The sequence below is a fragment of the Helicoverpa zea genome, chromosome 18 (genome assembly GCF_022581195.2).
Source record: "Helicoverpa zea isolate HzStark_Cry1AcR chromosome 18, ilHelZeax1.1, whole genome shotgun sequence".
NCBI lineage: Eukaryota > Metazoa > Arthropoda > Insecta > Lepidoptera > Noctuidae > Helicoverpa > Helicoverpa zea.
In genome coordinates this window covers 3212959-3240052 of record NC_061469.1, presented here as the reverse complement: position 1 = coordinate 3240052, position 27094 = coordinate 3212959, and the positions used below count along the sequence as shown (strand labels likewise).

The 27094-nt window shown below is 37.4% G+C and overlaps 4 protein-coding genes across 4 annotated transcripts in view; 1 reads left to right on the top strand and 3 right to left on the bottom strand.

The window, feature by feature from the left end:
- Positions 1-2395: 2395 nt before the first annotated feature.
- On the bottom strand, positions 2396-4088 carry LOC124638656 (beta-1,4-galactosyltransferase 1-like). The gene is made up of 4 exons (XM_047175650.1): positions 4033-4088; positions 3616-3738; positions 3252-3341; positions 2396-2631 (listed from the first exon to the last, which is right to left on the bottom strand). The coding sequence occupies exons 2-4, from the start codon at positions 3699-3701 to the stop codon at positions 2409-2411; spliced, it is 399 nt and encodes a 132-aa protein (XP_047031606.1). The 5' UTR covers positions 3702-3738; positions 4033-4088; the 3' UTR covers positions 2396-2408.
- A 521-nt stretch (positions 4089-4609) lies between these two features.
- LOC124639107 (beta-1,4-galactosyltransferase 1-like) lies at positions 4610-6926 on the bottom strand. The gene is made up of 4 exons (XM_047176337.1): positions 6683-6926; positions 6024-6165; positions 5572-5666; positions 4610-4818 (listed from the first exon to the last, which is right to left on the bottom strand). The coding sequence occupies exons 1-4, from the start codon at positions 6924-6926 to the stop codon at positions 4610-4612; spliced, it is 690 nt and encodes a 229-aa protein (XP_047032293.1).
- A 676-nt stretch (positions 6927-7602) lies between these two features.
- LOC124638658 lies at positions 7603-8507 on the top strand. The gene is made up of 2 exons (XM_047175652.1): positions 7603-7735; positions 8111-8507. The coding sequence occupies exons 1-2, from the start codon at positions 7647-7649 to the stop codon at positions 8334-8336; spliced, it is 315 nt and encodes a 104-aa protein (XP_047031608.1). The 5' UTR covers positions 7603-7646; the 3' UTR covers positions 8337-8507.
- A 167-nt stretch (positions 8508-8674) lies between these two features.
- Positions 8675-27094, bottom strand: part of LOC124638651 (beta-1,4-N-acetylgalactosaminyltransferase bre-4) — a 202332-nt gene continuing 183912 nt past the window's right edge. Inside the window, exons 2-10 of the mRNA XM_047175645.1 lie at positions 18757-18856; positions 16217-16427; positions 14970-15292; positions 14537-14672; positions 14151-14248; positions 13640-13829; positions 12681-12803; positions 12208-12303; positions 8675-11779 (exon numbers count right to left, since the gene is read on the bottom strand). Coding sequence (XP_047031601.1) covers positions 11647-11779; positions 12208-12303; positions 12681-12803; positions 13640-13829; positions 14151-14248; positions 14537-14672; positions 14970-15292; positions 16217-16392 — 1275 coding nt within the window. The 5' untranslated portion in view covers positions 16393-16427; positions 18757-18856 and the 3' untranslated portion in view covers positions 8675-11646. The remainder of the gene's footprint in view (positions 11780-12207; positions 12304-12680; positions 12804-13639; positions 13830-14150; positions 14249-14536; positions 14673-14969; positions 15293-16216; positions 16428-18756; positions 18857-27094) is intronic.

Genomic DNA, 27094 nt, shown 5'->3' with positions numbered 1-27094 from the left:
TCATCCAAGATTTCTACTAAACCTTCCCCAAACGAATCACAACGATTGGAACCCCATCTAAAGTGGTGACAGTTGAAGTCACCCATGACGAGCACAGGTCCCACTATGTTATTCAAAATGTCCCTAATGGTGGTTAAAAACCTACGCTGAGGATGGGAAATATACACGGATAAAACAGTGATACCCTCAATTCTACACGCAACTATATTCATATCACCATCCAGAACCGGAAGAGTCAAGGTGGAGAGGGGGACACGATTATTAACAAGGAGAGCCGACCCTCCATAGCCATCAGATCTGTCACATCTGAGAATATTAAATAGTGGTATATTAAAACTGAGACTCGGGGTGAGCCAAGTCTCAGCTACAGAGCAAGCCAGAGGCTTGAATTTATTGAGGAGGAATATGAGGTCGTGCTTTTTATGCCACACGCTCCTCACATTCCATTGAAGGAATACTTGGCGAGGCGCCATTTCTAATATTTGATAAAAGGTTAGTTAGTTGGTAGGCAACGTTGGACGGTAATTGGGTATTATTGGTGGATAGAATTGTAGAAAGAAGTTTAATAAGTATATCTATTATTGAGGAAACATTACTATCAATGAATGGGTTATTCAGAGCGCAGCCATCAGGCTGTGAAGGTGCAGGGGAGTTAATAATCTGCTGATGGGCAGCTTTATCATAAGAGGGAGATAGAGGGGCATGGGTCTTTGGCTTAAGGAAAACAGTTTTGCGGTATGACTGAGTGGGGACGGGAATAGCTTTTGCAGCATTAGCATAATTGCGAGAAGTAAGTGGGACAGATTTGCTAGCTTCAGCATATGAAAGGGACTTCTCAGCCATAACCGTCTTAATGGCCTTCTGTCTACCCAACTCGGGGCATGATTTGCTATTTGCAAAATGATTCCCCGAGCAGAGCACACAGAATGCCTCCGCCTCAGAAGTGCTGCAACCATCACCAGGGTGATCATGGCCGCACTTACTGCAGCGAGGCTTGGACCGACACACTAGTTCCACATGACCAAACCTGCAGCACTTACGGCACTGGATGGTGGGATAAACATATTGCTGAACCGGAAGGGAGGTGTAACAACAAAATACTCTTTGAGGTAATACTTGGCCATCAAAGGTAAGTACACATGTCTCTGTTGCCTTGAATACAGTCACTCCATCAATAACTACTTTCCTGCTTATGCGACGAACTTTCAGGATTTCACCACAACCTGAAGGGACCTGCAAGTATTTTTGGGCTTCCTCTTCATTTAAATCTGTGGGAACACCAGTCACAACACCCATCCTAGTTATATTAAAAGTGGGGATAGAGGCAACATAGCAGTTCTTATGTAAAATGCTGTTGATAATAAATGAGTTTGCATCCTGAGGGGATTTAAACTCTACAGACACACGGTTCCTACCAACTTTTTTAACACCATCACGGACAACATTGGTAATGTTATGTTTTTGTAGGAATATTCCGAAAGTAACAGGGTGTAGAGAGGTACCGGCGTTAGGCTGGGGCTCCAATCGAGAGACATGAACGATAAAAGGTGCCTTATCAGTAGCAGAGTACCTGCTGCGGCCAACTAGGTTTCTTTGTTGTTTTGATGGCGGGGTTGACACGCCAATGTTGGCATCATCTCCGGAGCGTTTCCTGGTATTCGAGGTTGATAGGGTCTGGGAGTCCGCGATGCTGCAAGCAACATCAGCGAGTTGGGAAAGCGGATAGTTGGGGGAAAGTGGAGCATATGCAGAGATGTCGGGAGGATCGGGATCGGGGGGTTTATTTTGATCCATTATGCTTGTAAAAAACTGGTTAGTTACCGAAATAACAACACACCACTGGTAACAAACAAAAAGACAGCACACAAACACAAAACTAAGTCACAAAAGTTCACCAAAACACTTAAAACAGCTGAAAATTCTAGGCACACGTGCTAACCAAAGACACTCTGTGGCGAGAATCTCGTGTAACAGAGTCAATACAACCGATAACCACCCTCCCTTTTTGTCTTGACACATGTCAATGTCGAAAATAATGTTGCCAGTATAGTTCGGAGAACTACTAAACCATCACGCTTTCGTAAGGAATGAACAGTAACTACTGTAAGCATATGTTTGAATATGCACAATCCTCCTTGGCCAACTTAGTGGAATTATATATTATTATTTTTTTTATAGCACTAGAGAAGAGAATAATATTTTATTTATAGAAAAGTTTTGCTGGAAGTGTACTCAAACGACTTGAAGTACCTACCTATTTCTCTTGAATGACCCGTATTTCAGATTATCCAGAGGCCAGTTCGCAAATTGGTCAAAAGTTGAGTTTATGTTAAGATTGTGACTATCATAAATGACTCATAAATTAGGTAGGTATCAATAAAAACAATAGTAAATTGGTTATTAACCATTTATTTGTTTTCAGTTGTTTTTGGTTCTGGCGTAGTTTCATACGTTACTGGATGCAACACAGTGTTTATCTGGTCGGTTTTCATTTTATTATCATTTTCTGTATCGATATTAACTTGTAGATATGTGTAGAAGCGCCTGAGTTCAAAACTGTCCACGGAATAAGATAGGGTTGTTAAGCCGTCCAATAAATATAAGGGCGACGGGGTTGTCATGAATTCGGACCTGTGGAACACAAAAAACATACTTAGGAAAGCTTAATAAATTGCTTTTCTGCGGTTTCACAGTACTTCAACACTATCAGGGGCCCGATTCTCCTAAGTTAATAATGTCAAAATTGAATAGAAATCGAATCGCAATATGATCGCAATAGTAGTTTTAACCATATCGGGCATTCTGCTACTAATATAAGACCAATCGCATTCCAACGATATTCGATTGGTTTGCGATTGGTCTGCTGTTTTGGTGATTTTGGTCTAAACGTTAGTTTGTTCTACAATCATATTGCAATCGTAAATCATTTGCAGACAAAATGATTCATTATTGAATGACAGAAAAGGATAAAAACGTTTATTTCAAAGGAAAAATAGCGGAATGCCACATACGCTTCAATCGTAATCGAGTCGTGATTGGATCGCAGTCGAATATGAATCGAATGCCGCTTAAGTAAAATTAGGAGAATCGGGCCCCAGATTCTCTGAATAAAAATCCTATAGGTACTATAATTATTTATACGGTCGATCTATCTATTAATTTAAATAGAAGTAGCCATTTCAGCGTGAGAGTTACATACTTACCTACTCATATTCCTATAAATTAAATTATGTGGAATATTATTTACTTACTTGTGCCATAAAGCTAAACCTTTTCTTATGGTTTTATACTTCCCGACTACTGGATTACTGTTCTCTATGTAATAGTTCGTCATGTTTATTCTGAAATGTAATATTGTGTTAATTCAGAAGCTGAGCGCGTTGGAAGGGAATTTGGCATCTTTATAAACATAACCCATTTTTAGTAGTGGTGAAAGACGGTCTGCTTTATGGTCTCCTTTCTGGGCCTCAGCGGCTCAGCTGCTAGGGACCATAAGTTTTATCAGTCTTGAGTTTAGTAATGGCGGTTGGGACTTATCTCCAGGGGGTAAACATGGTGACAATTATGTTACCTCCTAATGTTACATAACGCTATAGAAGAATTAAAACCGATTACCTGTTGTACAAATCGTAATAATCTGCATCGTTTCCCCAGTAAAGATTGGAAAATCCGTTGAATTTGGAAAACTGCTCCGGTGTCATAGCTATAGCTCCTCCGAGTAACGGAATATACGATGCTCTGGAAAGTAACAATCTCAATAATGTACGTACCATATTAGCTTTAGCAATACAACCATTATCTTTTACTATGGAATTAATGAGGGTTTTCTAAAATGGCGTCCACGAGGTGGCAGCACCAAGTCGTCAGGTCCAGGTAACTGTCAGTGGTTATCTTTACTATGAACCGTGAACGATTTTAGTGATTTTTTATTGTAGAATTAAAGCAGTGCATTAATGTTCTACAATTGCGGTTGAGTAGATAAAAAACTTAATCATATTGTGTAAACAAATTCTAGTACATTACGTTATCTACCTTTCAACGAGCTTTTTTCCTTAGTACCAGTGACTTTTGCACCCCTCTTTCTAAGCTCAATTTTTAGTTCGGAAACCTTATTCTGACCGTAGTCCATAATAAAATCAATAACACTTCGAATATAACAGAATTTCAATAAGCAACCAGTTCGGACAATACAATTCCATACTATTTGACAGCTGTTTGGACCAGACGCATGCGTGGCGCCGCCCGGTGGCAGAAAAAGAAGAGAAAACCCTCATTATCAGAGGAGATGATACATTTACTTTAATTTTAATAGAGCTTTGTGCAACTGACGGTTAGACAGATTATTTAAATGGACCGTTAGTGTTGCCAGATTTGTTTGTAGAAAAATTACGGAGAGGGTAGGTTCGTCGACTTAAATTATCCTGAGTAGGTAGACATAAGAAAAGTCTGGCTAATTAAGTTAGTCACTCGATTAATATTACTCCTTTTTTACTTTTGCCACAATTAACAAAACAGGAACGCTTAGAATTTGCGCTAGTGAGATTTCAAGTGTTCCACTGTAGGCCTGGAAAGGTTTCTTCCAGAAAAAGAGCTCAAAAAGATATATAGCTCAAAAAGATACATACTTCAAAGGTCTCTCAACAGACGTAGCGAGCTGCCTCGGGTACCAGCTACACCGGTACAAGTTCCTGGAGTCCATGGGCACGATGTGGGGCTCATGCAGAATGATGCAGCTGAAGCCATCCTTGCGGGATCGCGTGGCCTCCGCGAAGCCCACGTTTAGTAGCTTACCACGGTTGTAAGGTTGGGTCTTGTTGCCTTGTGGAATTTAGTTTGATATGATAACGTGATTTATAAAGGTTGGTGAAATGAATACTTGAGGGAAATAGGGCGATATTTCGCATTTTCTGCGTATTCACTTCAAGTCAGTTCAAATTTTGGCAGATTCAATTTAAAAGGTACCTACCAAGTTTTACGTCAAGTCTATATAGGTACTTATAATAAATCTGTAGAGGTCAATTCTCTACATTGAATATATTTAAAAAATAACTATCAGGGGGTGATTAGTGATCGATACCAAAAATGCAATCAGTAAAATTTTTGTCTGTCTGTCTGTATGTTCGTTATAGAAACAAAAACTACTTGACGGATTTTGACGAAACTTGGTACAATGATTCTTCGTACTCCTGGGCAGGTTATAGGATAGTTTTCATCATGCTACGATTAATAGGAGCAGAGCAGTGAAGGTAAATGTTGGGAAAACCGGAGAAGTTACTCCATTTTTTATGCTTCTGTCGCGTGTGCAGCCTTAATGGTTAAAGCTACACAGAAACAATGTATGACAGAAATGTTCTCCTTAAAATTATGTAAAAAATATACCCTGACAGTATATGTCTATCTTTTATGGTTGGCTCACAATAAAACGTTTAACTCTCGATAGCCTCTCTTTGCACAAAGTCCACATCTAACGCGGACGAAGTCGCTGGCAGAAGCTAGTTGATAAATAAAAACTGTTACTACAACTAACTACTTTTTATTTTAGGATGGGTAAGAGATAACGAAGACACTCACTTTGTTCGACCACGAAGATCTGATAGTCCAACTGCTGTTTTATTAAAAACGGGTGCATAATATTCAGGAAAGTCGAGATGTAGTTTTTGCAGCCTCTGTATTTGAAAGTAAAATATTGGTTACTTTCTTTACACTACTTAATTCTACCTGTCCTCGCTCGACGTCCAAATATCTAACTACTATATAGGATAAATAAAGGGACAAAACCTTTTCAGAGGGAGAACCTTTTGTTGGTTCGATATAGCCCATGTTAAAAAAGAGTTATTAGGTATTTACCTACCCGCATACATTACTTACAGAAATGTATTCAGAAAACATAAGATTCAATAAAACTTCTTTTAGAATTATGCCAAAATTAAAGGCACTTCTTTCATGAAGGTGATGCAACTCGACTTTATCCTCATACTTTTTATAGGTATTCATGGATATTAGATCTTTATTAAAGCAGATACCTGTAAGCTATAATAATGGCAACACTATGAAGAGGCTTGCAAGTCGTCGGACGGTAAATCCCACCAGGTTTCACTTCGCTGGACTTCGTTTCAAAGTATTCCAAATTCTTCGCGATAATCGATCGATCTTCTAGTTCAGGACCTGAACGGAAGGAAGGGGAGGTTTTGGAAATCAGTTTTACCGGGTGGTAAGAACTAATACCTATAGTTCGGCCATTCAGAGAATGCGTTCCTGACACGTCGCGATTGAACTGACGACGTAATAACATTCATTGATTATTGATATAATAATGTTGTTTTAATGCTCCTCAATTGTTAAAACGGTAAACAACCAGCAAAAATATTTTTATCGTAACTGCAACGCCATTGCAAAGTTACGTCGTCAGTTCAATCGCGACGTGTCAGGAACGCATTCTCTGAATGGCCGAACTATAGTAAGCTTAGTTGCAACCGAGGGTTGAAGAAAGATTCTTTACATTTCTCTGGGTTGAGCTATAAATAGGGAGCATGTCAGACTTTGATGAATATTCGGATAGTGTAATTTATAGGAATGATGTAATCTATAGGATAGACACCCCCATAAGATGCCTTGGTAAGTAAAGTTTTGATGAGTAGTTTTGCATAGGGAGGCACCTTCATAGAAACATTGAGCTCTTTACCTAAGCCAGAAGGCAGTTCAGGACAGTTCTCTATCTTCTTCTCAGTCGTGGATTTAATCTTTTCGAACATTAAATAGTAAATATCGGTGACCACGTCTGCCTGAGTGTAGTTGCTTTGTTGCGTCGCCGTGGAGGCCCTGCCCTGGTCATCGCATTCCACTGATGAGGACCAGTAGCGAGGATTGAGGGAGCGACGGACTGCCCTTATGCTGTAATTAATAGTTGGGCTAAGATGATCGTACATGATGCCAGCTACTGGTGGATTTAGATCCTCTTAAATACTACGGGATCTTGGGCAGAACTTGGTAGCGCATTCAGTACCTCTAGATTTTCAAAGTAGACGGTAAGTTCTGTCAAGAAGAACGGAATGGATGCCACTAAGGATGAACAGTTTGAATTTAGATTTTTGCCGACTTTGACGTACCTAAGAGTAGGTTGTGATGAGGTGATCAGCATGATTACATAACATGTTATTACTGTTTCAGGAAAAGATATTCTGGTATGTTATATTTACCTTGAACTTTTCGAATAAGCATTTCTATACGAGATAGGACGAGGCGGGCTGTGAATCCGTATAAATAAATAATTTGTGATATTCAGAAGAAGCGCAACAAACACGAAAATGGATAGCATCCTGACGGCAAAACTCGCCATAATTATATCAATTCGCATAAATGCATTTATTTTGTAAAATGGACAAAAATCCTCAAAAATAAAAAACGTATATCAAAAAAGCGTCTTCAAAAATGACATCGGGGCTGATGACAGAGTTTTTAGAATTTTTCAATTTTAGCTTAAAGAAATAGGTCAGGTTTGAAAAGTTTTGATACATCCTGGCCAAACATCGGAATTTTTTTGATAAGATTTTATGAAACTTATGCGATGTGTCACAATTGCAATGTCATTTTGGGATCGTCGTGTATTTATGTTCGAGTAACATTTTTTGCAAAATTTCCATTGAAAGATGCCGAAATACTATAGGTTTAGAGCGACGACTCCGACTCGGAAACCAAAACGGAGCAAGGACAAAGAAAAGGAGAGAGAGCTAGAGAAGTGAGTCGTGATTATAAAAATACCTAGTGAAAAAGATAACATGTTCAGAGACGGCTCTTGAGTGCCTTATGCTAGGTTCTAACTGATGCCCTTTTGTGGCCTACACAAATTACCTATTACCTGTAATTATCAATTTCTACTAATTGGCAATATCTACTTATTGCCAATTGATATCTTTAGGTACTTACCTCTATTTACCTACTCTAGTACACCCTTGAAGAAACAATAAAATCGTCAACTAATTACTATTTACTCAAACTATACTCATAAGATGCATACACACAGCAGATAGACTTGATGGGCTTATTTAAAAAAAAATGCAAACCATAATATTTTATTATTTTACTAAGACTACAATTTAAATGTTGTTTTCAGGAGTAAGTTTGAGGCTGAAAGAAGTTGGCTGGACTTGACACTAGCATGCACCCCGGCGCCATCTTGGTACTTGCGGCGTACGTCTTGGCGGGAAAGCCCTCCACTGATGGGGCTGCCGAGGCAACTGGCCGCCGGACTCCGAGCCTCGCTCCAGCTAAGCAATCGACCCATCTTCGTGTTTAAAATCCCGGCAGTTCGCTCCCAGGACGTCATGCGTCCATTCTAAATTCAAATGTTAAGTGTAAATTTTCCCGCGTTTATTTCCCACGTTTTTTTACAAAACCGCGATTCGTTTTTTTTTTCGTTATGGACAAGTGCGAGTAGTTTGCTCCTAGTTTTTTTTTGTGTGACAGTAAACTTCCATGTCTTGTGATGGTTAATACATTGACAAAAAGCATTAATACCTTTCATTTCTCGTAAATATACATTCCTTTTGAATTGGGATTGACGATAACAAACGTTCATTACTCGTAAATACTTTGTGGATCCTACATTTTCAAAAATGCAAAATCGTTAGACATTGCCACAGCAAAAATATGACGGTATAAATAAATCAAACAACAGTTAAATATAAAAACAAACCATATTTTATTTAAAACAATTTTGACAAAATGAAAACTAATATATCACTTTTCTTTAAGTAACTCATGTCCTAAGCTATAGATATCTAAAGATAGGATATAATTAGTATGAGCTTTGATGCTTAAGCGGAGTTTTTCACTAGAAAACTATTTTGCGAGTAAGAAAATTGTCTTATACGCGAGGACTAAGATTCTTAAGCAAATATGAATAGTTTTATATTATTATCTCGCTATATTATTGTGATGTGAATAGGCCCGGTATTTTCGCACATACCTTTAGTAAAAGTAGGTATAAAAATTCTACTTCTTATCGTATTAGCACAAGTTTTGACTTTTCAATTTTGCAAATTGAATAACTAAAGCAAATAAGAATGACTGGTACAATAAAATAAAGAAATGTACTTGTAGAAAGATTAATTTTGAAATATTAAGGAATATACTAAGGATGCCACTAAAAAGACTGTAAAGTCGAAAGTTAAAAAAATAAGATACAAATCATAAAAATTAAAAATATAAACTTTCGTTATTAAGTATGAGGATAACTGTCACTCGGTTATAACATTTAGGCCTTATGAAAGATAATCCATCGCCCAGTGATTCTATAAAACAGATCTCTTCAAATCACAAAATAATAACAATAAGAAAATATAAAGCGAATTATGTTTACAATTCCGTAAATCTGAGCAATGGTTACCTTTCAAATAGATGTATCACAATGTATCCCTTATAACTAAATAAGAAAAATAATGAAAATAAAAAAGACAATGTTCTTAAAGGGCTTGACTTACAATACATTTTTCTTACATTAATCGATGAAGCTACACTCATCAATTTACTGCACATTGCAATAACCGATCCCTTGTTTTACGATTGAACATTGAATTTTGAAATTAGCTTCTTATTAATAGCGTCAAACAATCTCTAATCGAAAAACAACGAATGGATAGGTTATTGCAATCCGCAGTTATACAGCCAATATCATTTTTCCCCTACATACAAAACTGTCATTGAAATAAGGATTTTTATAAAAGATTTGATGCTAAGGATAGTAGGTCGTTGTTTTTGACATCATGATTTGTTGGTCAACTTGCCGCATCTGGTGTAAAGTCTCCATCAAAAGTAAATTACAGATTTTTTTGCACTGAGGTCTGACTTTTTTTACAAATGGCACAAAATGTCACAAACTTTTGCTGTCGTCTGTACCTACATTGGCACATTGTAGTCTACTCTATATTTGAATGGCAGTATCAAAGTGCATTCAAAAAGACAAATAAACTATCTTACGTAGGTTACAATAGAGATAGGTAGTTGAAAAGAACATTTAACAGCAAGGATATTATTCCTAAATATAAGTTTCTCTACCTATCTAACTACAAAAGCTATTTACAATATTTATTTCGTAAGGTAAGTACATGATGATGACCCGTTTACACGACTTGTCAGCTTGCAAGAACGAGTATGAAGGTTCGTTTAAGTGCAACGCAGACGAGAAACTTTTTGTGCGATCAAGTCTGTGGCATACAAAATGTCTGACAGACAAAAATATACATAACGTCGTCTGCGCCGCACCTTATATACGCCAGCAGGTCAACTAATCTGTCAAATTTCACCAATCGAACATCAACCTTCCACTATTGTGATAAGGTTGAAATTCTATTGATGAAATTTGACAGATTGAGGTACGTATATGCTGTCGTCTGTACATAGCCATCGTGTAAACAGATCATTTCTTTAATATAAAACATTTATACACAATTGGAATATTATTAGCACTTCAGTGCGTATACTATGTAGACAAGTTTTATATTGATTTTACATACAACATAGGTTTGAAAAAAATAAAAAACGGACTACTTATCAGTTAAATATTCATTTTCCTATATAATTAAATAAAGTAGAAAATAAAAGTGTGTAAAATCATAAAATGTTTATAATATAACTGATTTGCAAAATATAACTCGGAATTAAAATGAAAAAAAGGAAAAAAAACTGATGTTTGTATCTTAGGCCGCAAATTCTTCATACAAAATCTTAATAATTATTTTTGTAACCAATCTACATGCACTAAGGTATGCTGACAATAGATTACTAGGTATACTATTTAATAATATTCAGTATTAACTGTACTTTAATATTGAACGCTCTGAGCGTAATTTTATTCTAAGATTTGATTTTATGTACTATATTGTCATTCTGTACTTCATATAATAAAATGGCCGACTGTACATTATCTACAATATCAGTTAATTTACATTTTTGGTTAGTTTATTTTATTGACGCTCAAAGTTTATTTAATTTTTACAGCGTATAAAATCAATGACCATGTCACAAAAAATACAAAAAAATAAGGTCATTTTTAATTATTAAACAATTTGCTTTCCAAAAGACATTATATTTAAAGTAAAGATACAATACAAATAATAAAGGTATACTTTAGTAAGAAATACATACTTTTCAAAGCATTTATAACTTATACACTAGATTACAGAAATAAATTAATAATATACAGACATAATGAAACATTTAACAAGTAGATAAAGGCCTATTCTATAGTATGCACCTATGTATACTGCTGACAAATGCCTAGTGTTGCCATACACCAAAAGTGGGGTCAGGGGTGGAGTCGAACTATGACGTATCTATTATAATCATGGAATGATTAGGCAATTTTGAAACAACAGTCAATACCTATACAATAGTTATACATTATACACATAATAATTGTCGCACAATCACAATTGACTAATGACAGTTAACAGTCCATTCATTCATCAATAGTGCCAACCTTATAAAACGTACCTAGTGGTATTTTTTTGCACAGGCAACACTAGGTAGGTGTCATTGAATGCGAAAGAGATCAACAACACTGGGTAACGATCGTAGTAGTTTGAAAGTCACTGCACTGAGCGGTTGTTACCTATCGTCGCCAAACAGGAGCTTGGCGAAATATGTCCATCAGCTACGCTCGTCGATATTGGCTAGTATGTGCGTGTATAAGTGGTATTGCATCACCTGCACTACTTCGTACTCGAGCGTCGAGAGGCCGTCCTTGTGGAATGTTTTGCTCGTTTGTGATAGTAGCTGGTATCTGGAAATAATGAAAGGATTGTTATTGGAGTAATAAATAAAAAGTGACAAGATCAACTGTTGAATTGAACAGTTTATTGTTTTTTTGACAAGTCTTAATAGTCTTGAAGTGACTCAACGATTTGTGGAATTTAAAAAGATTAAAAGAAATATACGTTGTTAACATGGTCACACAATCTACAATGATTTAGCTCCTAAAGTATCAGTTATAATAGGTACTAAAGCCGGCAATACACGAACCGCTTGAAACAGTCAGGGGTGACAGTTTCAAGCTGTGGACCGCCCGAATTAGTTGCAACTGCTCGAGCGGTTCGTGTATGTGCGTCCACTCTGCAGTTCATTGTGCAGTCGCAGCATGAGGCTGTCGCTCCTCACTGCTTCAAGCGGTCCGTGTATTGCCGATCTAAGAGTGATTGTATGAAAGCTTACCTCTTAGGATTTGGCGGTGATTTCTTATGCTGCAGCATGGCGTAACGCGCTATGGACATCTTATACCTGGCTATGTGATAATTCATTTTGTGTAGTCTGAAATAGAACAGAAATAATTTATTAGATACGTATATCAATAACAATATATACTTAGGGATAGACGCAGAAATAAGTGTAAATGCTCATGTCTTTGTATGACTTGGCTACTACTGAGCGCTCCTGAGTTTACGCTTACAATGTGCACATTTACGCACAAGTATGGCTCACCCGCATTTGTGAAATATAATATGTATACTATAAAAGAAACTTACCTTAAGAAACCAAGGCGTATTGGGTTGCCCGGGTAACTGGGTTGAGGAGGTCTGAGTCGCTCCTAGTAAAGCACTGGTACTCAGCTGCATGCGGTTAGACTGGAAGCCGACCCAAACATAGTTGGGAAAAAGGTCGGGAGATGATGATGAAAATAAACTTACCTATAATACATATCGTCATCTTCTCCACCCCATCCCCAGTACTTGTTGGAGAAACCGTTGACCTTGTTAAATTGCTCCAAGGTCATGGCTGACACTCCACCAAATATGGCCTCGTATGGTAACCTGGAACAGTTGAAGAATGCATTGAGAGTGTTGTAGATAGTAGACAATAATCAGTTTTGTATGATATGGGTGTAAATTATGAACAGGGATATTGATGATAATTAAGCCATGTGGTCTCATTATCAGAAACTCCGTCTATTTATAGCTTTGTAATCTGTCTGTCTTTATATTTCACCATGAAAAAGCTATTAAGGCGACGAATTGGTCAACAATAATTCCATAACCGGCACGCGCATCTAAGGCGCCAAAAGGGGTCGGAGCGTCTGAGCGGGGCGAGGATAACAATACGCGCGCTAGCTTATAACTAAAAGTCGTAAGCGACAAAATGATTTTGTAATTTTATTATTTAGAAATGATAATTTGATAAAAATTCCTTCTACAATTTTAAAGAGTATGTATATACTCAACTACTAAAAAAGTTAAGAGGCTTAAACCGGTCCCGTTTGCCCATAATATGTGAATCTCTTTTTAAAAAGAGGTATGTTTGATATATTTTTCTCTGTTATAAAAGTTACCTAATCATGTTTCTACGTCTAACAAAATAAGGTTTATATCATGAACTTTCAGGTAACCAAGTTGTATTTTGATCCGTTTTGTATTTACTGAGAAAAATTGAGATCCTTGGCGCCAAAAATTCCAATTCGTCCTCTTAAAAATGGATTTCACCAAGTTTAATAACAGCTCGCAACTAAATTCAGAGTACCTACGACCATGTGGCGTAGGTGGTACACCACCCACTGACCCTCAAAAGTAGTCTGCGTAGCGACAATCCAAGCCGCCCTCAAGTTTGGCAATAACTAATAACATTTAACATAAATTGGGTGCCATATACTAACTTGAAATTAAGCGTATCTATAGAAGCAGACATGTGCCTCGGCTGTCTGGTGCAAGAGTACAGATTCCTGGTATCCAGCGGCAGCAGGTCGATGTCGTGGAAGATGAAGCACTGGAACCCGCCCGGTTCCAGCTTTTGGCTCTCCACGAAGCCCACGTTCATTAGTTTGGCGCGGTTGAATTGTTTGCTACCTGCAATTTTTAGGCAAGTTTCTTGTTTTTAAAGATAAAAAGTCATTTGTTTAAAGTGGGCATAAAATTAGCACTTTTCGAAGGTGACTTTACAAAATCAGTCCTAAAAACTCCCGCCTTTCAACACTTCCTACGTGTTATAACTGGGAAGTAGAAAGGGTGGAATAAAGTACTCAGCAACACAATACTGTCATGTCATCACTCCATAGTTTTCAGTTCAATTTAAGAAATTATGGCTTTCATGTAAACTGACAGGATCCTGATTAGCTTATGTGCAGTTTTATACCTAATTAATTTTAAATCTCATTAATAAATGCTTACCTGCTTGCTCAACGATAAATATTCCGTATTCAATTTGTTGCTTCATCAAAAATGGATGCATGTGGTTTAGGAACACTGCTAAATGTTGCTGACGATCTCTGCAAATGAAACAAATTATATTTAATTAAAATATATTCGTGACGTATGCACCTTGGTGAAAGTAATCAAAATCAACTTTGACTGAAAATGGCAATATTTTAAGAAATGGAGTAAGCACTTATTAAGGCTTTCATTTATTACGATTAAGATAAAAACTTAAATATAGGGGAGATCACAGACATAGTGACATGATTGCGTAAAGGTGCCAATTGCGTGAATTGCCTATAGATTTTTCTATACGATTCAGCCAATAAGTCGGCATGTAACAAAATTATGTATGCAATTACCTGTATGGCACAATAATAGCAACTTTATGCTTAGCAGTGCAGTTGGGCGGCGTGTACCGACCTCCCCACTGTACCTCGGGGTACCGCTTCTCTACCACATCCAATTCCAAATCATTCTTGTCAGCTGGTATGGGACCTGAGAAACATTATACAAATACAATACATGTTTAAGGAATACAGGATTCTAAGAGAAATACTAAAAAGTTCCCCAGTGCCGCAAAGTTACTCTTTCCGACTAACATAGGCTGTAATACATATATCTCGGTACGGGCAGTATTTCCCACAGGACGGGAGTAAAACCGCAGGAAATCCGCTAGTAAATTAAGGTTTCTTCCAATGGAAATATTATTTTACACAGTTAGCTATACAATTCAAGCTGTTTACACTAAACTATTTGCTCCTGAGGGCACTATTGTCGGAATGACAAACTTACCCAAATCAGTCCTCGTCTCACAAACCGGCAGATTGATAGACGTATCATTCCTGTTCAGTTCATTCGTTCCATTCTTCATTCCTTCCACAATCTTTGTGATGAGCACAGACGTAGGTGTTGCCTCATTTATTGCAAACAAATCTTGTGTGATATTGACTGGCTTGGAAATCGTCATGTTGGCCGTGAGAGGGGGTCGAATGACGTTATTTGGTGGCGCGTGGTTGGTAACACTAACGTTCTGGGCTTCGGTAAACGCTTCGTAATTCGCAGTGTTTGTTAGGGGAATTGATTTGGGGATGCTTGCTGGTGGTCGTTCGCCGTTTCTAGAAAATGTAAGAATATATTTTAATACAGTTCTGAAATCAGTCATATAAATTACTAGCTTCTGCCAGCGGTTTCACCCGTATCCCGCATCACGAACCCGGATAAAAAGTAGCCTTTAGCCTTCCTCGATAAATGGGCTATCTAACACTGAAAGAATTTTTCAAATCGGACCAGTTTTTCCTGAGATTAGCGCGTTCAAACAAACAAACAAACTCTTCAGCTTTATAATATTAGTATAGATTAGCGATCATTGATAAAAATATCTGCAAATTTGTCAGTATTGTCTCAGGTAGGACAGGTTTTTCGATTAAAGATTATACGGCAGTTATAAAGTTTTATCATTTCGTCACACTTTGCGAAATTACATTACTAGAATTGTTTTACAGTAGGGTATAAAATCGGAATCGGTACGCGTCAGCTTCGGTTCACATCGGACGTTTAGGCTAGCATGAGGCACCATTTGGCTAAACTACCAGTAGTTTACATCTTACCTGAGTGTAGGTTGCGTAGCATCTCACCTGAGTGTGGGTTGCGTAGCATCTCACCTGAGTGTGGGTTGCGTAGCATCTCACCTGAGTGTGGGTTGCGTAGCATCTCACCTGAGCGTGGGTTGCGTAGCATCTCACCTGAGCGTGGGTTGCGTAGCATCTCACCTGAGCGTGGGTTGCGTAGCATCTCACCTGAGCGTGGGTTGCGTAGCATCTCACCTGAGTGTGGGTTGCGTAGCATCTCACCTGAGTGTGGGTTGCGTAGCATCTCACCTGAGCGTGGGTTGCGTAGCATCTCACCTGAGCGTGGGATGCGTAGCATCTCACCTAAGCGTGGGTTGCGTAGCATCTCACCTGAGTGTGGGTTGCGAAACATCTCACCTGAGCGTGGGTTGCGTAGCATCTCACCTGGGTGTAGGTAACGTAGCATCTTACCTGAGTGTAGGTTGCGTGGCGTTGTACAGCGGGGTGTACAGGTAAGTGCGAAGGGGGGACGCGTCGAGGATGGAGCCGAACAGGTACTCCACGGCCGCCAGGGCCAGCACGAGCAGCAGCAGCAGGCGTAGGGCGCGCGCCGCCCGCCCGCCGCCCGCGCTCGCGCCGCCTCCCATCAACGCATGCGATTCGCACGCGGATACGCCGACCCCTGGGGGAGTGTAGTACTTTAGTATGGTTGCTTGCTTATCAACAACAGTTTGTTTTTTGTAATTTTTGTAGAGTATGGTATATATGTATTTATTTCTTGTAGTGTCACCCACATTAAGTCGGAGTACTACTAGTCGTAGCCGAATAAAATACATATTTAGTTAATCAGAGATAATAATGAAGCACAAAAGGTGAAATTATTTTTAAATTGGTCCAGTAGGTTTTGAGTTACATACGTCTTATAAATATCTCCCAAAAATCTGGGGTGAAAGTACATAAGCGAAGATCAGGAAGGTATCTATGCAACACATTTTGATACTTACACACAGTTAACACTTGAAAACACACACTTATATAATCGAAGGCCGTTAACTACTCGAATGAGCAATACCGATAGGCAACTAACTACCCTCAGAGCATTCTACTGAAAACTAAACTCAGGGTCACTTACAGAAACATATTACTCGTATATAAAAGATAACTATTTGTGTAAGCAATTAGGCAAGGAAATGAAAATATTTGTAAATTAAGACTTATGGATATGACTGAAAGTACGTAACTAGTAATGTATATAGACGCACTTTGGATACATATTTCGATTTTCCACACAACTTGGCATTTATTTAAATCTCCATTCTTTTTGCGGCGAAGCCCGTAGCAAAGCATAATTTTTGTATTGATCTTATTGGTTATCCTTTTTATATTAATGTTTTTGGTGGGATTTTTTATTCATCATTTAATTCAAAAGATACTACTTCATTTTAATTTTAACCACAACTCATAATAGAAGCAAAGAAAACCCGATTCATTTTCAACACAAACATCCATTGATGACTACAGCCTCCTTTGACGACAACCTTATCACAACGAACGTATGTCTCAGTACAGACGCACACAAAATCCTTACACACAGGTTACACAGCTAATTTACTTGCTGACTGTACATGACAGGTGACGTCACTCACAACGGGTGACGTAACACAATTTTAGCACACGTGCGAGATTCCCGGAAAAAAGGTTCCCGAGGCGATTTTTTCGCAATCCGGCTTTGCCCCTGCAAATCTGATACGCTTAGAATCGGCCCACTAACTCGTGAAAATGTCTATTTAAGGAATGATAGCTGAAAGGTTCTGAAGGGTTGTGTGTTTTTGTGTGTGATGGTTATTGATGAATTACTGACGTTATTGATCTTATTCTTATATGGGAGGCTATAAGATGACACATCGCAGTCAGACGAGTAAGACATCGTTGTCCCCAGATCTTGTATTTCGTAATGAGCGGTAGTTACATATTTTGAAATAAGAACGTTAAAACAAAAGAATGAGTTAACTAGCTCCAAAAATACTTATAAAAAATAAGGTGATAGGAACAGTAATAATAATCAATTTAATTACTGTTCCTATCACCGTGAGCGTAAGATAACATATATAATCCTAAATTACTTCCCACTATTGCCGTAGGCTATAAATCAATTGCTTTATACGAGGAAAAATCTTATTTTCTCGTAAACGCCTACACTTAGTCAAATAGTAGGATTTCCACCGGGATTCTACCACAATTTTTGGACCAAAGAGAAAATATCTAGAATAAAGAACAATATTGTTTTATTCGTTCTAGTAACGTTATTTCTAAATCCTAACTCGCAAATTCTGAAGCCAAAATAATATTAAAAAATCTTTAAAAAGATTTTTAAACTAAAATTCCGGCATCCTCGTGGTTTTTTATGAGACAGCAAGATTTACGACGAGATGAGCTACTCCTGCATTTAAAATTGTCTATGCTCTTGGGGACTGGTATTTTAAATAAGACTCAAAATAAACTGTCTCCTAGATAAACACTATTATAAAATGTAAGTAAACAAACTGTAGTCTTGTTCAGCTCTCCGGGGGAACATTTTACAAATTTTTTGCATTTCCCAACGGCCCACGGACGAATCCGATTCGGCAGGAGTGTAGCCAGCGAAATAAAAATTCGAGAACCCAACGTTGCTGGCCAAAAACAAATTTCCACATTATGTTTCGCATTTATTTCACATTAATTATTGAGAAAAACAATATTCGACATGATAAATGGAATAGTGCTTTAAGTAATACATTTGTTAATGGAATTGTACCTGTCCAAAAACATATTATGTAAGCATGTAAAATAGATAGAAATCGTTATCCACTTCTGCAACCTATTCACTCCTGAACATTAATTACGTCACAAAAATGCCGTGCTTCTTCATAATTTTGTAAACACGTATCATCCATCACCAGTACGTTATCAATGCAAATTTTATGTAGCTTTCATCTTTTTCATAAAATACTCGAGTGACAAGGTAAACTAACCTGTGAGAGAGTGATTTGCAAGGAAGGTGCCCTGTGGAAGTGTCCCATTATCTTCACTGCACACTGGTATGACGGGGATGCTCCATTACACTCATATTATCTGAAACAAGGAGAATAAAAAGTATTAATACGATTCTTTACAATGGTGACAACATTTTTTGTAGTTTTTTTTGTTAAACTTATCTTTATCAAAGAAGGTAAACTTAGTGTAGGACGGACAACTGCACATTGGCACGACGATTTGATGGATGCGGTGGGCATTGGTGGGCAGTGAATGGATGCGACCTAACCATGACCGGGATGCTTGGCGCTCATTGGAGGAGGCCTACGTTCAGCAGTGTATGACAGTAGATTGATATGATTAGTCAAAGTAAGATATATTGACATTAAATCGCAACATACAAACGTCTACTTGTACGCTATGTAGATTAAAAAGTTACGCTACTGTGGATTAAATAGGTACACTACAAAGTTGAGTCCTTCCCCAAACGAGCTCTTATGCTGAGAGCACTTGCCTGTTCAAAAAGCGGATTCCGTTTTACGAAACTCACCTGTCAGGCAAAATCCCAGGTATTTTATATCCTGGTTGCATATTAACGCATTTTTTAAATGAGTGGGATACATTAAAAATTACAGTTTTAAGATGAGTAATAAAAGAGCATAAAATTAAGAATATATTCATATTTGTATGAAAGGTATTGATAGCACCTCTTTACGTGCTTAAACTATGAGAAGGTCACGATTGAAGAACTGTATCATTCAAAATAACGCAATAATCAAAAACCTATGTAGTAATAGGAACAAAACAATAATTACGGTAGGTATTCCAACCAGTGCCATTATTTCTGATGGAAAAAAAATGGCGGTCCTTACGTGCGTTTTCACATAATGACGTCATTTGCTGCATCGAGATAAGCAGACATTGATATTCTGTTGATGTGAAGTGTTGATGATTTCATACTGTAAAAAAGCGGGAGTTGTTGGCTTGATATAAAATATGTAGATTGCAGAGACAGCGAGGTGTTGAGCAATCATATTAGCGATTAATTTTATTAAACATTTTCCTGAATATTATAATCAAGAGGGACTTTCAGTGCATTCATCAGTCTACCTATCTATATTAAGTCGCAACTGTATTCAGTGAACAGTGATACAAACAACTTGTACAAAATAAACTAGAAACCAAAATGACACAAAAAAAATATCTAGCCGCCTTTGTGCGCCAAACCATTGTGATATGTTCGTGTCCCAAAAAACGTGTTTGAAAAGCAAAAAACAAAACAAAAAAAAGCGAAAACAAACAATTGATACTCGTCGGAAAATCTGAGGGCGAAGGGAAAATATTACTGAGTCCCTAAAGGGCCTGAAATTCTCACGGGAAAGGGTTTAGCGTCATTCCGTGGAAAAAGGGTTATATTTTAGGATAAGTGTGTATTTATCATTTAGGGAATGTTGCTGTGAAGGTAAAAAATAGGTTGAAACTACCTTTGTTTATTTTTTCAGTTTATTTAAGCCTTTTTTAGCAGGCAACTACTGCCTATAGATAAATGCCTTATTTATGGTTACGGGAATTCATTTTGAAGTAGGTTTATAAACAACTAGCCTTCGTCTGCGATTTTATCGCACCCAGATAAAGAGTATAGATACCAATATATTGTGCTGTATATTTTTTTTAAATACTTATCCGAACACCTAAACCAACAAACTTTCACAGTTATAACTGAAATCATTTTGAAAGTGCAAATATGCAGTTTATTCCCGTCAAAAATAATTAAAATAAATAAACGGTTCATGTTAACCAGTCAAGTGTCTGTGGTCAGTAAACTCGTGGTGCGGTTAAAACGCAAATATAACGTATTTTAATCTTCTTTGCTCACTCATGTGAAACAGGATTACCCTTTCGAGTGTATTTTATGGAGATAAAAGTTAAATTATGAAAATACGCTTAAATATTTCGCATTGTTCTCGCGGTTTGTGGTCAAAAATATTTTTGGAATGGCTGTAGTTTTATTTAATGACTTTTTCAGGATAAATTAAGTGGTTTGTGTTAATATCATTGTAAATTCCAACATATCACACTGTTTGAGCTCCAGTCCGACAGAAAAAAAGGTTTAAAGTATCTGAAATTTATCTCATAAGGTTCTGCCAATTTACATAATTTTTCCTTTATTCTTCAATCAAACAAAAATTTTATTTTTATTTAAAATATATAGGCATATAAAAGTTTTTTCGAAACGACATGCTAGCTGCACAGTTCGAAGGAGTGATTCTGATGGAGAGGAACCGGCATATATAATAGCTCATTCAAGACATCACTCTGCACATTTTCAAGAAGTCCTGACGGAGAAGAATCGCCAAGAAACTTGGAGACATAATGCACACATGTCAAGCTAAAATGAGTCAAAAATATTTCCATACTAATATCTCTCACGACCCCAAAAATATGAGTATGCTAAATCAAATATCAGCAATTTGCGGCCCAACGCTCACATAAATAACCCCAGGGGATAAACCTGGGAAAGACAGGTGATAAGTCATGAGGCATGGTTTGTGACATCACAAAAAACCGGCCATGTGCGAGTCGGACGCGCGCACGAAGGGTTCCGTACCATTGCAAAAATGAGCAAAAAAATGTATTGGAGCCCTTCAAAATATTTATTTTATTCTAGTACAAACAACAAATACTGAAAGTATTTGTTGTAATAGCGGCAACAGAAATACATCATCTGTGAAAATTTCAACTCTATAACTATCACGGTTCATGAGATACAGCCTGGTGACAGACGGACGGACAGAGGAGCGAAGACCCGTCCCGTTTTACCCTTTGGGTACGGAACCCTAAAAAGGGTATGAAAGGCTGCATGAAGTATTATTGATACTTATTTAATATAAAGTTGATAGAGGTCGCTAAATCGACAAAGAGGTTTATTTAGGAAGATTTATGAGTGCCGCCATGTTGGTTTAGTGTGGCTAATGCTTGTGATAGATGGGAACCGATTTTTAGGTTAAATGGAACAATTTTTTTTGTGGGTATTTCTAGTGCTGGGATAAATAAACGCTTTTTTACTCAAGAAGAGCTGTACTTACACCACAAAACTACATTATTGTGTATGTATATCTTAGTACAAAACAATCAACGTGCAACACAAAAAAACATTATCTTATCTAGTGAGCTCAATTATCGATCTCTGAGTCCTGTCTTAGCAGACAGGGCAGCCAGTTGATCCAATAAACTATAAAGAAAAATAAAAACAAAAGAAGGCTAAGCTGCTCAATCAGATACCATCTTGATTTCCAAGCAATCTGAAGCCTGTTCTGGCTACGACTTAAGAATTATTTTACAATAACACGCAAAATTTGTATTGGGTTGAGACTGTAATTTGATAGTACCTAGTAATTAGAAGCTTTACTACATATATCAATTACATAAATGTGGACCAAAATGCGCACCGATTTTCGAACCCTAATCGTAGCGCAGTGTGCTACGCCATAGCGCAATGAGCTACGAACAAATGCTACGCCAAGCTACGACGATCACGTGGTTAGAAAGTTAATTCTATCATGCGCAGCTTTAGTGCTCTTTAGGAAAAGCCAATACATTATTATATTAAAAAAATATCCTTATAGATTTAAGTTGGTCATTTTAGTAAATGATTTTTCACTTAACATATTAATAGAAGTTCACAATTTCCCTAATTTAATAACCTCGTTCAACCCTCATATTTTTCTATAAAATACATGATTAGGAACAGGACACGCTCTCCGATAACGCTTACTTTATCGAGACCGGCTTCTATTAGATTTATTCAAGGGATTAATTAAATTATCACCGGAGCCTGCGCGGTTAAAAGTCAACGTCTATCGGGAACATCTAATTTTATGGAGGATAACGTATTACGGGAGTTTTCGTATATATTTTTTTAGTTATTACTGGATATTTAAAATGGTTGTGTTTACTGCGAATTGAAATTCTACCAACTGAATTGCATATCAACTCTACGACTTATCACTTTTCATAATTTCATATGAGAGGATAATTTGTTATAAGTTGTGGGACATTGGCAGTTATCATACTTATACAAGGTGTTGATTTGCATTTGTGCCATACTTCAGGAGGAGGCACGGAGGAGAAAGGAGGAGGACATAAAATACGTAAATAATCGATTGAAATTACAATAGACGGGAAATAGCTAATATGCACTGCTATTTTTGTCAATGTGATGTCGTAGTATTTCAGAAGTAATCCAATTTTATGAATGAAATTTATGAATAATCGTTGCGTATGCTTTGTGTTTGCGTTTGTGTGAGGGCGCAGCACGGTTTTAAGGCCAGTAACACACGAGCCAAGTTTAAATACGGCTAGATGACATTGACGGAATTCCGAAAAAAAAAAATTAAAAAATAAATCGTACCAATTTTTTTGTTGATTTGGGTCGAGAATCATTAGCATGATGACGTCCTTGAATATGGCACGGATGCAAATCAACAGCTTGTATACATATGTACAATATTAATAGTTGAAAGTTAGCTATAATAATTCGATGATTATAAAGGCCTAAATGAAATAAATAATTTGACTTTGACTTCTATTTTAAGGTATTTTATTCTAAAAATATACCAAAGCCCAAAATACAAGGCTTTGTGGAGTAACAACTTGACTCGGCTAGGCCTCGTAAATAAGTGTAACGAAACGGCTTCAGTGTGTTTCAGGCAAAGAGCCGCCATTCGGCCATTGTTCTCTTTTATAGCTGCGTCTAAAGGAACGTATAGTACCAGTACTTTCTTATACTTTGATACAATAGTTGCTTGGTTAGTTTTGTTATGGTTTCATATTATATGAAATTCAGGGTAAAAGGAAGTTCGAAAGGTGATTTTTTTAAAGAAAATGCTAAATGAAAAGAAATATTGCACTCCATTCTTAAAAATATACTATTTCCAAAATACATTAACCAACATTATATTTATGCGGGACAATCCGAGCGACAAAAAACCGCCTATACGAATGGTCGACAAATTCCCTAGTATGAAAGCACTATTATCAATAATGATGTTTCTTTACCTCCAGTACTATCATAGACTAAAAAAAACTTCCATAATTCCACAGACCTGATGCAGATAATGTAAGAAAACGGAATGTAAACACAGGCTTGATAACCTCCACAATCCTAGCTCCGACCGGGTCCGTATAATTCCAACATGAATATAAAAAGGTGGGCGTACCCCGGTTTATCCGGGTAGACTGAATTATATTCAATAAGACGTTATTACACTAAATGGTAATAAAAGTGAGTCAATCGCTCTTTGTGGGAGTTTACAATAGGATCGGGAAGGTCGATTTTATTGTTTAACTTATGTAATTTTGATTATTGAGTGTAAAAGTAAAAAAGTGAGAATAGCTTTCACATTTAATTTGACATTTTCACATTTACTACGAAAATATTTACTTACAACTAGAGATGTGTCAATGATCTTCTGAAAGTTGTAGCTGTCGTGAAAAAATATTATTACTTCGAAACTAACGTTAACGTTGAAAACAAGTAGCTTTGCACTAGGTACCGAAAAACAAAACCTCCAAGAAAACTAAACACCAACAAAAAATAAACAATAGAAATCCGAATTCACCTAACAAACAACTATAATTCACGTCCAAAGAATTTATGTAGGAAAAGTATCGAATTGTACCTATATGTAGGACCCCTATCACACCTTCGTACTTCCTCTCTGATTAATGTTCTATACCGTGGATAGAGCACATGGAGAACAAAATGAATAGCGGAGATGTCATAACGAAAAATCTTCTAAGGAAGTAGCGTCGCCAAAACACGGGTGTTCGGGGGACGAGCTCAGCCCTTATACGCCCTCTCTGTGATTTCCTATAATTAAGGAAACACAAGAAAAGTTAAGATTTGTTCCTAAAACTTGTTTGTAATGTGTATTTTTTGTTAAAAATCCAAATAAATAAACCCGTACATAATAAATAATCACCTATCAATCAAGATCAATCTTTGACAGATGTCTTAATGAGTTCGAATGCCACGCTAGTTACTCGTAACTAATGTTTTGGTCACGCCTACAATACGTTACATGACCTACAAGACAGCGCATGACCTACCTGCCTAGCATGTCCGTTCATTTTTCCTTCCTCCGTGATCCTGCCATTCGCACTCGCTTTAACGATTCATTACATGACGGGTGTTGCTGAAAAATCGACCAAATGTACTGGACAGTAATCGATTAATTGCCTCGCGATCTCTCGATTGTTATGTTATGTGTGTTTTAATGGCTTTTTGGCTGTTTTAGACGGTATTGTTTTTGATGTGGTGAGAATATAAATTCAAAAGCAGAATTTCATTAATTAAGATTTTACGATAGGGTAAATGAAAGTGTTAATACGAAGGGGTATTGCGTTGCCCGGGAAACTGGGTTGTATAAATCGGATAGGTAGTAGCTCCATATAGAATGCTTATTCCCAGCAGCAAACACCAACATAGTTGGGAAATGGCTAAGCTAAGGAAGTGTTACATACTTAGAAAAATATAAGAACTGAATTAGTTATCTAACGCTTTACAGAAGTTAGGTTCTCTATAAAATTAGACGGCCTATTTATATCTTTAATCTTAGTCTAATTATAACGTTAGTGTGAATGCTCTTTCCACCTGACATATTGAACACAATTGCCTATATATCTTAACACCTGATCGTACCGCCCACATAGACACAAGAGCCAGTTCTATATTTGGCAAAGACTTCAAATATTAGGGACCGCAACGGTGGGCGGTGCGTGGGTAGTCAGAATTGTTAAATAAATTACTTCTACATATCTAAATATATTCCGCTAAAAAGGTAAGGAGATATGCAGAAAACTAGGTATTGCATTTTAACAAATGTAAACAAAATGTACTGTGCTATTTGAATATCTTCCGTGGAATATGTAAGAAATGTTAATTTTATTTCAGAAATTAGAATAGTGGAGATATTTTGGCTTTGTGCTTATGGGAGAATTTATATATGCTGGTATGTGTTAAATACTACGTAAATTGTGCCCCAGAGTGGCATTTGTATAACTATGTATGCCTCTTGTAAGTTGTAACTCTCAGTTTTAGTCCTCAGTACTAACTAAATTGTGTTTGTTGCAACATGCAAAAAAACTAGTGTCGATCAAAATATAAATATTTTTGTGATCAACATAAATATGTTTACTTTGTTCAGGGATTATAAGCTATTTTCGTAACTTTATCACTCATAATAACACCCGAAGAAGCTTAGCCCGTAACAATACAGTTAACAAAACAAATAGTTACCAAACCATTACAGTTTCCCATACACTTGAAACAGCTTACATTGTTTACCAAAAACATCAAATTTCCGGTTACATCCCTCTATTGGGCTATCAGACACACACAGCCATAATATTATAGGATACGATAGGGATGGTGAACATAAGGTTAAAATAAGGGGAAAATTTATTTGGGCACACCATTTTCAGTTGAGTTAGGTACCTACATGAACATAAATGACTTCACTTTGGTAAACTCATCTAAAACTACTTAACAAATTCAATATACCAATCCATATCACATTTCATATTTTGTGTAATTTTTTACATCGGTCCAGTTGTTTTTTTACATTGGTTCGTTTTGCAAACAGACAAACTTTTACTCTTCATCACTATTGGCAAAGATAGAACGATCGCCCATAAAGGTTCGCCACCCCTGTGACAGGATATAACAAGGCTTATTCATACCGGGCACATGAAACCACATGGCTCACAAAACTCTATCCCGAACTCCGAAGCAGCTCGGAATGATTCTCATGGAAACTATGCATAACATACCTACCTAAGTGTACACTGAAGACTAAACAGTCGGCTGATAGTTGTCGGGACACCTTTTCACACACGGTCGGTTAGCCCCATAGTAAGTTATTAATTAACTTGTGTTATGGGTGCTAACACAACTGATAAACTACGAATAGCTACATATATATTACAATACCCAGACTATGGACAACAAGCATGCCCAGCGCACAAACGCCGACTGAACCGGGAATCGAACCCGCGACCTCAGATTCAGCAATCCGGTATGGTGAGGGCGTATTCAGATGACGTTCTGCCCGCCTTAAACCCGCACACGCGCTGCATCCGCCTCGCACACGCCTCGCGCCTACATAAACAACTAGTGACTGGACTACTTCGTTCACTAGGCATAGTGGCTTCCAGGTGTCACAACGCGTACGCGGGGAGGGTGCAGAGCGCGGGCAGGGCGAGTGCAGGGTAGGCACGAGGCGGGCGCGGGGCGTGCGCATGGCGTGCGCATGGCGTGCGCATGTAGACCTCGTT

Excerpts from the sequence above, each read along its gene's own strand:
- LOC124638656 (XM_047175650.1), bottom strand. The coding sequence starts at position 3,701 with ATGACACCGGAGCAGTTTTCCAAATTCAACGGATTTTCCAATCTTTAC. Across the intron at positions 3,342-3,615 it reads TATTACGATTTGTACAACAG|AATAAACATGACGAACTATT; the intron begins GTAATCGGTTTT and ends ATTACATTTCAG. Across the intron at positions 2,632-3,251 it reads GGTTTAGCTTTATGGCACAA|GTCCGAATTCATGACAACCC; the intron begins GTAAGTAAATAA and ends TGTGTTCCACAG.
- LOC124639107 (XM_047176337.1), bottom strand. The coding sequence starts at position 6,926 with ATGTACGATCATCTTAGCCCAACTATTAATTACAGCATAAGGGCAGTC. Across the intron at positions 6,166-6,682 it reads TGAACTGCCTTCTGGCTTAG|GTCCTGAACTAGAAGATCGA; the intron begins GTAAAGAGCTCA and ends CCTTCCGTTCAG. Across the intron at positions 5,667-6,023 it reads GCCATTATTATAGCTTACAG|AGGCTGCAAAAACTACATCT; the intron begins GTATCTGCTTTA and ends TTTCAAATACAG.
- LOC124638658 (XM_047175652.1), top strand. The coding sequence starts at position 7,647 with ATGCCGAAATACTATAGGTTTAGAGCGACGACTCCGACTCGGAAACCA. Across the intron at positions 7,736-8,110 it reads AAGGAGAGAGAGCTAGAGAA|GAGTAAGTTTGAGGCTGAAA; the intron begins GTGAGTCGTGAT and ends TGTTGTTTTCAG.